The 12,114-nt window shown below is 41.5% G+C and overlaps 1 protein-coding gene across 1 annotated transcript; it reads left to right on the forward strand.

Annotated features, from left to right (window-relative positions):
• Nucleotides 1-447: 447 nt before the first annotated feature.
• On the forward strand, nucleotides 448-8,994 carry LOC310854302 (uncharacterized protein C7orf57-like). The gene is made up of 7 exons (XM_083758901.1): nucleotides 448-526; nucleotides 1,776-1,949; nucleotides 2,353-2,452; nucleotides 4,166-4,274; nucleotides 6,708-6,781; nucleotides 7,774-7,874; nucleotides 8,926-8,994. Exons 1-7 carry the CDS (start codon nucleotides 457-459, stop codon nucleotides 8,982-8,984), a joined length of 687 nt encoding a protein of 228 aa, XP_083615027.1. The 5' UTR covers nucleotides 448-456; the 3' UTR covers nucleotides 8,985-8,994.
• The last annotated feature ends 3,120 nt before the right edge of the window (nucleotides 8,995-12,114 follow it).

The raw sequence follows: 12,114 nt of genomic DNA on the forward strand, positions 1-12,114 counted from the left end.
TGAATTAATACAAGATAAATGTAATGACTAAACATAATGATGTCATCCAAATCAGTTCAGAGTTTCAGACATGATAGTATGAAGTGATTTCCGGTATGTCACGATCCCTGATCAATCAATGCATGATTATTATGGTTGTGGTCGTGCCTAATGTGATGATGTCATGATTCTGATCAATACATTTTGGGATTGTGATGCATGTATACTGTAACTGACAGGATTATGCCATACCGATGAAGTTTAAAATAGCTTTAGTGATGAATCAGACTAATCGATTTATATAGATAATAATAAATAATAAATAAATAATATATATTTTAATATACAGTATATATTTTTTTTTACGGCGTATATGGAAATTGCAAAGAAGTTCTGTCAGCTGGTCTTTTCACACGCCTTCAGTCAGTGTTGTCTTTTTGTTTTACATCTCAATAGAGTGCAGAAATGAGTGCCGAAATGATTGCTGAAATGAGTGGCGAAATGAGTGCCAGTGCTGTGCCAAACCACCGAAGAACCAAGCCTGGTGGTAAGTCTGCTCCTCAGCCCAGTATTCATGCAACATTTGGTAACGCTGAGTTAAATGTTTTGCCTCCCAAATGGTTCTGGAGAGTGAAGAGATAAACGCTGTTAGGGTTTATTTATTTTTTAAAGTGATGCAGCTTAATTAAGTGTAGTCTAACTTTAAAGTAGTCTAACTTTAAAGTTAGACTACTAATTCCCGGCAGCACCCACTGGGCGTGGTCGGGAATAGGGTAAATATCAAGTCGTCGCCTGTTTACCAGTGTTGCCAACTTGCCATTTGTACCGGACTTTAAGCTTCTTTTTTTTGAAGTGTATAGTTGCTTATTTTGGCTTGCTTCCTAATCTTTTTTTAAACCAGAGGTTCCCACATTTTTTCATGTCAAGGATCCCCAGATTAATTTGCAATTGTCCCCGGACTCGCATCTGAAAATATTTCCCCATAGCCTACAAGATAATGTGTTATTAACACTCTGAGCGGCCAAGACGGAATTGACTGATTGAATTAATTAAATCCGTATTGACGTAATTGTTTTATTCCCTATAATCGGGGGCTTTGTTTTAAATAATGTAGCAACTTTTAGCATGTTTGGCTAACGGCCGATGTCCTCTACCTAAAACCGTCCGAAATCCGGCAGAAAAGGGCCAAGAATAAGGTGAATAGGCCGTCTAGTAGGCCTATTCACCTTATTCTTGGCCCTTCTCCAGGCGGCTAGTAACTAGACGCTCGACAAAGCCGGATATACCGCGGTGGATTTGAATGCCTAGAGTAGGGCTTTCACTTCTAGTGATTTTTACTTGTTGAATAGCCGACTAGTTGCTTAAAACCCTAGCCTAGAGAAGACTACGGTATGCAGTGGTGGGCTGGCACTTGCATAGACAGACAGACATCTATCTGGACAGATGAGTTGGCATACTTACTGTAGAAGGTAATCATTGTGAGCTCTTGGCTCTGGGAGGCTGTTGCTGAGGATAGCAGCTTTATTTCGTCGGGCGGAAACCTCATATGTCCAAAACTGACTTTTCAGGATTCAAAATTCTAAAATGGCAAAGGGGCAGATCGACAAGCTCGAAAAGAGCTTGCGGATCTGCTACTTTTTATGATTTTATGATCAAGTAGGGCACTAATTTACAAAAAAACTAAACTTAAAATATGGAGATAAGAGGTTTCTGCCCAACAGAAATGATTTACTTCCGAGCGGGCGCATCTCGCCAAGTCACCAGCCAATCCTCATTTAATCCTCCTTTCACGACAGGATTTAAAGCTGTGGCTCCGTCTAACGGAGCTGTCGGGCCGACGTCCCAGATTCCCGGGCTGTCCCAGAGTGCCGATGACAAAGCCCCCGCCGTAGTGACCGGCGGACGACGTGTCGGCATCTTCGCCACGGACTCCGAATACGTCAAGCTCGCCAAAGCAGGAGGACAGAAAGGTACCCATCCTAAAAACACCTTCTGAATCCAAACCTAGGTTTTCTGAAAATCTTCAAATTTGTATTAAAAACAACAACAACAACAAAAACAATATTGTAGCTTTATCTATAGCTATAATACTAACATGACACAGATGCTTTCCCGGATTGAAAGGTATGACGTTGACAACGTATAGACATTCCACATCTAAATGGCATTTACGGGACATTTGTAACAATGACTACCTGGGGATCAAACCTGCAATCTGTTTTTGGTTTTCCGCACCATCAAGTAGGCCATCCTCACAATGTAAATTAAATCACAAATTTTTTAGAAAGAAATATGCAGAAGGAGAAGAAGAAAAACTAGGATTGATAGGGTTTTGATAGGGTGCATTCTTGGCTAATATGTGTGCCACCGTAGGACTGCTGTGCCATGATGTGGTGGAGGATGAGATAGTCGTCGAGGCACCCAAGAAACCCTACAACCCCCCAGAATGGTTTGGTGGGCCAGAATCAAAGAGGTAAGAAAACCTGCCACTGCCCACAATGGTTTGGTGGGCCCGAACCGGACAGGTGCGGTCCAATCTAGATGAGGTGGAACGCACAAGCCACATAGGACTGCGACTATCAGATATTTTCCTATTACTTTCGTAGCGGTTAAGTCATAAACAAATCACGGCAAAATGTATTATTGTGTAGAAAATAGCCTATCTGCAAAGCTCGCAACATGTCACGTGAGTGTGTGGATCTGCTATTTGTGAAAATGACAAAAAAATTTAACCCCAGGTATAAATAAAGTGGTTTACCAAGATTATTGGAAATGATGGTTGTCATAGGCCATTAAATGCTAAATCGTTGCTGTCGGTCAGCGACCTTGTATCTCCACATTTCAATGTTTTAACTTATTTTTTGTACATTATTTGCCCTACTTCGAGGGTCGTGCAAAAGTGTCACATTGCGATGCATTGCGTACTATAACTATACTGTAACGCTAGTTCTTTTCTTCCATTTCTTGTTTTAGGACATACAAGGTTTCCACCCAATGGTGACTATAATATATAATACTTAATCATAAAAGTGCAAGTATCAGCTATATTATCAGCTATTATTAACCCTAGGATAGGTACCCTCACAAAAAACATGGAGTAATCCTGGTCTCTAAACTGCCTCCCCCTGGCCAGCCGGGGCGCCTGATGGAGGGTTCCTTCCACGCGCTACGTCCAACCAGGGAAACTGCCCCTGTCAGGTGTAAAGGAGTGACTTGGACACTCATGCATGAAGGAAGCATGAGTTCAAGTCCGTTGCTCTCCCCAGGTTGGCGGAGGGTGTGTAGAGCCCCGGATCACATTCGATAATTGACACAGGGGTGAAAAATGGCTTACAAAATCGTGGGATAAAAATTATATTAAAAAGAAAATTATTAATATAATAATTGGTTAATTCACTTCTGTGATTTAATTGAGCTTGATGGATGGAGAGATGGGTTGTTCTGGTTATTATAACAACATGTGTGAAGGTGTCACCGATTCCTGACAGCCTGCCAACTGGTGTGAAAATGTCCTGATACTGTATGTAGCGTTGCCTGTCTTATTGAGACTAACCTGAACCAATCAAACAAACTGGAGGTGTTAGAAACTCCATGGGCGAGGAGGAATATCTCCACTGCATCGAGCTATTACAACACACGCGCACGCACACACGCGCGTGCACGCACACGCACACATGTTTGTATTTCTATACTTGTGAGTACATAGCAAAAACACTTAATAACATGCCATCCTAAAATGCTATTTTAAACCTAACCCTGAAGCCAAAAATGGCAGCTATACAAGCTTGTAGATGACACCGCTATGCAACTATAAGTATAAATCAGACATACACTTGTGAGGACCATAAACATTGACCTCACATTGCACACACACACACACACTTTCGTATGGATTATTTTCGTAATCGACTTATGGAGAAACACAATTTTTTCAACATGAATTCTTTTTTTAACACTCATTATTTGAATTAAACCCTGTATACGGTGTCTAGCTAAAATAGCTGATCTACAAGCTCTCATAGCGTTGCCAACTTGCCATGCAAAACTTTGTGAGCTTGTAGATCAGCTATTTTAGCTACATTTGGAAAAGCCCTCGCCAGACGTGCCCAAGAAAAGGGGCCGCCATGTAATGTTGACAGGTCAGTGTCTCGCCCTGTGTGACCGACCGTGCTCTTGTTGCCCGCAGTGGATCGAAAGTGACGTCCCCCAATGGCCACGCAAAGGCAGCGGCCATGCAGCCTCTCGCTGCGCCGTTCGGCACCGATAACGGTTCGGTCTGGATTGAAACCGATCAGGTGAATAATGGACCCGTAAGCCCAAGAAGCGATACTCTGTCCCGCGGCGGTGTCACGTGCCGAAAGTGTCCGAGAATAGCCGACCTGCAGGAGATAGGCTCCTGCCCTATGGGCCTCATGGCTCGGCAAGGCTACTACTACTACAGGCTCGCGGCACATTCTCGGTGCGAGACACCGCCGCGCGGCGCCGTATGAATTTGAGCTTAAGTCGCAGCTTCCATCACGTCGACATTTGTTTTTTCATACGTTCGTTTTTTTTTTTTTTTTTTTTTTTTTAATCATTTTACCATCTATTCACCTTTTTAATACATTCTTTATATTTTTAAATATATTCCCGTCATCCGTTTTTCCCCACCTCCATCCATCACCTGAGTTCAATCCATCGTCTGAGCTTCATTTATTTAGATTTGATGTGTTTTGTGTGTCTTTAAGTTAATGGGGAAACACACAAAAGCATGTTGGTGTCCCTGTAACTACAGTGCTACGTGGTTTGTGCTTCTGTTATTCATTTATTAATCATCATGATTATGGGTATGGTAATAATGGTCTGGTCTCTATAGAAACATCACTGATGCATTTCATATTGACAAAACCTTCTGTCTGTTTCGGCCTACGTTTCCCATAATGCTTTTTGTGGCATTGGCCTGGCACACTGTCTCGCTCTGCCATTATATATCAACCTGAAAACGTCTAAGGAAACTTGTAAATCTCAAACTAATAAATTACTTGTTGGTTTGTTTGCAAAAAAATTATAATCTTGTAGTTCTACAGAAAATATTTTATATTATAAACAGAAACACCAATATTACATAAAAATATACTATTTACTATAAAATGCTCTAATCAGGTTATATCCTATGTTTGATAGGACCATTTTCTTAACCCTTTCATGACTTGTCTTCAAGTCTCACGTGACTGCTGCACATTTTCTGACTTTATTTGTATTGTTTTCTCTATATTCCACTGTGCTCGTTCATGTGTGTGAATGCACAAAGTGCGGTACCATGCATGTACTGTATGGCTTCTTGTTCCATTTAACCACTTAAAGCCCTGTAACCGGACATGAGTTCCTGTGTTCCCTCTACACTAGCCTCGGGTACCACAAGAAATGTGGCATAGGCTAACAAATAAGGGCAGCGGGGCGTCGGCGTCGTCTGTGTTCTACGCTGTGTTCTATAGGGGAGGCGGGCACATAGGTTGGTGAACCGATAGGGAGCTGGCGTCCATTTCCAGCCCTCCTATGCCAAGAAAAGTTCAGCATTCTGTCAGACTACCTCTACACCAAAAATAAGCCAATCTACAGGCCGTTTTCAGCGCCATTACTAGTTTGATCCGCCCCTCTATGCCAAGTAAAGGCAGCATTCTGTCAGGCTACCTGAGACCTGTACGCCCAAAACAAGCCAATCTACAGGCTTGTGAGCTTGTAGATCTGCTTATTTTTTTAGCAAATGTCCCCCCTAGTATAGGGATGCTGGGGTTCAAGTGGTCAAAGGGGCTGGGCAGGATTTGTAGGAGCTATTCATCACTTATCGTAGTGATTTCATACATGGAACCAGACATCAACAAAGATGATTCCGTCAGCTTCCATTTTTATTCATTTTCATTGTTTTGTTTCATCATTTCCATTTTCCACTTGTTTATCCTGTATTTTGCTGCTGTATGAATTGAATTCTCTCTCCTGATCAGGATCCTGATGATTGAGCTTTTTTACACTCATAAGACACATTTCTTTTAACCCATTTAGACCTAAGACCAGATTCTACAAATGTCTTCTAAATCATGACAGTTTAAAAAGAAAACCCTGTTTCTATATCAGTGGTTCTCACACTATTTCATGTCATTTAATTTCAGGACACCCAAAAATGATATGTAATTGGCCGCCGACCCCCATCTGAAAATATGTTGTTCCAGGGACTCACGTTCGCTGTGAAAGAGCAGATTTGCGCCGTATTTTCACGATTTTTCAAAAATAGATCTACAAGCTCCACTTTGAGAATATTACCGGGATAGTTAACACACACAATGACCCCACAAAGCCTTTAATTCACGCAGATTAGTTTTTGTCACATTCCTGATCAAATATTTGATGAATTGAACTAAGTGAATATGGGAACAACCTTAACAAGAGCAATATTATATTTAAGATAAGTGACTTATTACCTGGACAGTCGTCACACTGAATTAAAACTCTGAGAGTTTATACATAATTGTTTATATAGTTTTACCATGACCTCATATTTACTTATTCATTCAATATTGGACTAGGAATGAGACCAAAAATGACAAGATGCTAATCATGGGGTGAGTAATTGATAGGAAAATAAAGGCATTTTGTAGGAGAACTGTCCATTTAAATGATCATTCATTGAGGCCTGTGGCAGCAGAGGACAGTAGCTCGCTGTAAGCTCATGAATGTCATGTTGTGGCCCGCAGGTGTTGTCTCCCGACAGTGTTGCCAGTCAGATTGACTCTCTGACCATAGCTGAGCTGAACAAGTACAAAAGGACGTAAGTATTTGTCTATTAAGTTGCTTTGTCCATATGACAGCCCAGCGGGTCACACTGCCCATTAGCGCGCGTGCGTGCGTGCGTGCATGTGGATAACTTCCGCATTCTGCCTGTCTTGTTGATGCTCTCATTACGTTTATTGGCGGAAGAGAGGTTATATTGATTGATTTATGATGCCTGTCTGTCGTGGTGTCCTTGAATATCAATCATTCAATTAATCTCTCTAAATTCAAGAGAGACGTCAACCAGACAGACGGTAGAACTAATCTGACGTGTCAGGTCAGTAGGTCGGAGCAGACACGCCATAGTTACACAAAGTTCTTGATCTTAAAAACGACTTGAAATGCACAGTTTTCCAACATGTTTCCAACTTGTCCGAAATATAATAATAATGATGATAATAATAATAAAAGAAAAACAATGTCTGGGTAGTGTTGTAGATGGTGCACTAATACTAATAGAACTATGAATGTTCTCTGTGATCCACTGCATGGATGTGGCCCCTCCAGACCTTAACCCATTCTGACCTGAGATCAGATTCATACGAGGTTTCCGCCGGACACACACTGGACTGATGAACCCATTCTGACCTGAGATCAGATTCTAGAAATGTCAGTCGCTCTTCGATTTTTCAAAAATAGCAGACCTACAAGCTCGTATCGCGCCACTCAGTGGCGCGATATGAGCTTGTAGATCTGCTATTTTTAAATAGCTAAAGCATAACATGATGCTGACACCAAAATGGGTGCCCGGTCAGAATGGGTTAAAAAAAAAAAGAAAAAACATTTATATATTGTCAGAACTGCATCATGAAAGACGACTTATCAAAATATAGCTGTAAAATCTCTTTTTGTCTTTTGAATCTCCGCTAAAGTAAACAAAGAACTGTAGACTGTTGTACACATGGTGGCCATTTTGCGGTTACTTTAGCAGGACGATTGATGAAGTGAGATATGGTCGTTGTGTAATTGTTTTTGTTCCCTTTTGTGAAGGTCTTATGACAAGAAGGCTCCTCCCGTCAGCATGTCCAAGCTGCTGAGCTTTGGTTACATCGAGGATGAGAATAAGTCACCCAATGATGACGACGCCTCAAGTACGACTCATAGAATCATATATATGTATATACAGTATATTTTACCTTTTCTGGGTCAGTAAAAACCTCGAAAGCGTTCGCGACCCACTCACAGATGGGAGGGCCGTGTGCGCCTTCAGACCATGTTTATTTTAATGATGAATCGATAAATTCTGTTCTGGGCGGGCTTGGATCAATGGAACTCGCTAAGGACATAACTGATAGCTGCAGGCCCACGACACGGTCCGTTGAAGTTCTTCATTCTGTAATCACAATGAGCCACTGAGGGTTTTTGGCTTCACAACCAATAGACATACAGAGAAAAATAAGGTTACATTTGTGGGAGAATGTGGCTGCTAATGGCAGACATAAAAACAACAATCTGGGATCCCATTCGGTAAATGGGTGCCTCTGTGTTTATTCCTGCTAACAACGCTGCATGTTTAGGGCAGTGCTGCTGACGGCTTCTGCTGCCAGCAGAATCTGTCTTGAGAGATTGTAAAAAGCATAATACTTTCTTGTATTATGCCTTTAATACAAGAGACCGTGAGCATATCAGGAGTTGTTCGGACGTGGAGCATGAAGTCACCGATGCCCTTTGAGTTGGGATGGAATTCATACCAGTGCTGATTCCTGATCAACTTTCCATGTGGAAAGAGAGTTGGCTACAACTTTCTTTGTATTATCTGAGTCTGAATACTGTGTAGAAACGGTATGAAAAAGTATTATAAAAATTAAATTATAAAAATTATAGATAAGACAATTCTTTTTGTAAAGGCGTGCGCCTTGGTGGGTTTTTAACCCATTTTGGGCGGGAACCCCTTTTGGTGTTAGCATTATGTTATGATTTTTCAAAAATAGCAGACCTACAAGCTCATAGCGGCATCTGCAAAAAAATAATAATCGAAGAACGACATAGCTTTTTTCAGAAAACCGTCAGGATGTAGAAGACATTTTTAGAATCTGATCTCAGGTCAGAATGGAAAACCGTCAGGATGTAGAAGACATTTTTTTTTATCTGATCTCAGGTCAGAATGGGTTTTAACCTGAATGTGTATGTTTTGTGGTGCAGGTGTGACCACCGAACAGACGAGCACCATAGCGACGGAGGACGTGGATGACCTGGAGTAGTGTGTGGATGCCTGGGGGGGGGGGGGGGGGGGCACGTATCACAAATACACTACACACACATGTGCACATAAACACACACACACCTTGATCTGGCCCTGCATTGGGCTCACTCTCATGTCTTGTACACCAACTGACCGCTATTTCTTTTTTTCTTCTTTTTTTCATGTCTGATCCTCTCTCTATTTATTTTTTCATTGTTTTTCTCTTAGCTATTTTAAGAAATCCTTGTGGTTCTTTTCGTTGGGTACATATTCGTTTCGATGGATATTTATTCCGTGTTCGGTGTCCGTGTTCTCGATTGGAAAGATGACAGATTAGCAGGGCTGCTGGGGATCAATTAACACCTTCACCTTGGGTTTCCAAACACCACCACACTTCTGCTCTCAAATGGTTGCCTTTTTTGGGGTTTTCAACTTAAACGCAGTTGGACAGTCTTGTCAGCCATAACTGAAACATTGCCATAAATTGCCCAGTTGGTGTTAAAATTCCCACCCTGATCGTATGATGATCGAGGAAGTAGTAGGCCGTGGACAAAGTGTTAGTGCTAATAATGACGTGCGAACAGTAGAAATGTGAAATGTTTATATTGAGTTTTCTTTTTTGTGAGGTTTTCAAGGCCATTCAGTGGAGTTTGTGTTGGATGCTGTGGGGTTGAATTATGACCATTGATTGAGACTGCGAACCTCAGTTAGCAGAGCGCAACACAGAGGCTACAATGTCTGCCTCTGTTGTTGCGTTTGACGAAAGCACTGGTTCTCAATGTCGGGTTCGGGGACGAAACAGCGGTCTGAATCGACCGTTACGGGTCTAAATGAATAGGCAGATCCTTGGCGGTCTCACCAAAGACATCACTCCACCTTGGAATAAGATCGACTTAGACTTTGGAAAAGGTTTAGGCGGGTTTAAGATTATTTTTTTTTCGACCCCTGGTGGTCCCTGGACCCCAACTTTGAGAACCGCTGGATTAAATCCATGGTCTTGCAGGGAGTTTGATGTTTTTAGGTTATTTCTGCAAATGCTCCTCATGTTTTGACAGAATTTTCCAATGTTGCGCTTTTTAACGAGTTCTGAGTGAGAGAGATCAAAGGAAAAGCAATTCTGTTGGGTGGAATTTTAATGAGCGGTCATGTTCCAGTATTCACATTGGGAACATAGAAACACGAAATGATTGATAGTCGTCCAGTGTGTTTTCTTGGCTAGAATTCTAACCAGGTCAGTCAGCGTTCTTTGATTGCGATGACGGAATTATTGGTTATTCGATATCTTTAGTATAGTATCTGGTTCCTTCTGTACACAGAGTTATAGCCTAGGGTCCTTGAAATTACAACCTCTATGGAAAACCGGTTTAGGGGATGCACTAATCACAGGGGACTCCCTCTTCCGCTTGCACACTGGATAAGTGGAAAAGTGGAAATTTAGTGTCGACATTATAGAAGAACTCAAAACTCGCGCAGCAATAGGAAGTCATCTCTTACAGTATAACCAATGAAAGTCATTTCAGTCATTTTTACCATTTGAACCCTTGCATCACCACTCTGGGGTTGAAAATAGCCGATCCAGCAGCGTGATGTGAGCTGGTTAATTGGCCATCTTTTGACAAAGATATGTGGTTGACTCCGTAGAGGGGCCAAAAGGAGGGGGCCTAGTATAGACCCCTGTGGGACCAAGTGGTTGCATGTGGGTTCTGAACTTTGCCAACCATTCAGTGTCTTTTCTTGTCATTGAGTTTCATGGCATCAATGAGTCACATCGAGTGACGTTCGATTATTCGGAGTAATTAATGCCTCTCATTACACACACACACACACCTTAAAAACAGATACCGCTATGTGTATCAAGAGTGTGTGTATTTGGTACAATATGCTTTTTGTGTTCGTTTTATAACCCAGTTATATGTTGCCGGCACCAAATGCAAGCTAAAATTCTACACATTGTGTCCCTGATTGGAAAACGTTTTACACAATTACAAATAATGATATATGCAGAAAACATTTAGCGAAAAATGTGGTCTTTAACTCTTACCCCCCTACATTCTGATAACGCATACTGCCATAACATATGTTGTCAACCAAAATGTGAGTGATGACGCACGTGGATGAGTTTACAATGACACGTCATTTTTTTAAGAGTGCGGGGAGGGGAACGGCGTTGAATGTATCGCCACCCTCTCTGATGGTGTTTGCTTTTCGAACTAAGGTGCTACTTTAAGGAGTAGATGTAGACTAGTTATTTTTCACTCGGATGCCGCGTTCATTTCCTTTTCTCTTTCTTTTTTCCTCCACTCCCAGTGTAATCGGTGGCATTTGTGTTTTATTATGGCCTTTCTGCAGTTTCACACAATGCATCACTACAGTACACAGTGTTCACACTAATCAGACAAACTGGACTAAGAGCGAATTGTGATGCTGGACCCGGTCCCTGGTGTGATGGCACCCTAAAGTACGCCCACCAGGGGGCACCAGGGGACCTATTTGAATGGAGAGGAGAAATTGAAAACAAATAATGTGAAAGTAGCCGATTTACAAGGCGTCGCACAACTGCACACCTTGTAAGCTCGGTTATTTTCACAATTTTACAGCTATTTAGCAATGGGGGGCCGCAGTCAGGGACTATGGCTATTATTTGGAGGGGTTCGTTAAAATGGAAAGGTTTCGGGACCCCTGCCCTAAGGAACCATAGTTACCTCGGCACCGCGGCTCTGTATTTCAGTTTAAAACACAAATGTCACACACCCCACAGTGTGAAGTGGTTGAAGAATGTAGCTTATACACAGTTCAATATGATTCACATGTAACACTACTAAATGTAATAGCCTGTTTTGTTTTTCTCTTGAGTGCATTAAAATGAAACGCACTCAAAAGTCTTGAGTAGATTATCATTGAAATAAATGGGCATGTGCATGTACTTGTGGTGGCCTGTTATTTTCAGTACAAATGTTGCTCTGGTTATCTTAATGGGTTGCATGTTTAAGAGTCTGTTGAATTTGTATTTTGTTCTACATATTCGTATTTCAGTATTTGAAGCAGTGAATGCTGGGATTTAGTTTTGGTGCATCAAGAAAATAATTATTTCAGTCCAAGGCTGCTGCTTGCAAAATGTGAAAATTATATCTGCAAATATTTATTTTAAT

The sequence above is a fragment of the Protomyctophum parallelum genome (genome assembly GCF_964188405.1).
Source record: "Protomyctophum parallelum genome assembly, chromosome: 23".
Classification (NCBI taxonomy): Eukaryota; Metazoa; Chordata; class Actinopteri; order Myctophiformes; family Myctophidae; genus Protomyctophum; species Protomyctophum parallelum.

What these genes read in the sequence shown, in the direction of transcription:
- LOC310854302 (XM_083758901.1), top strand. Translation starts at nt 457, where the DNA reads ATGATTGCTGAAATGAGTGGCGAAATGAGTGCCAGTGCTGTGCCAAAC. An exon ending in CAAAGCAGGAGGACAGAAAG is followed by an intron (nt 1,950 to 2,352) that starts GTACCCATCCTA and finishes GTGCCACCGTAG; the next exon opens with GACTGCTGTGCCATGATGTG. An exon ending in CAATGATGACGACGCCTCAA is followed by an intron (nt 7,875 to 8,925) that starts GTACGACTCATA and finishes TTTGTGGTGCAG; the next exon opens with GTGTGACCACCGAACAGACG.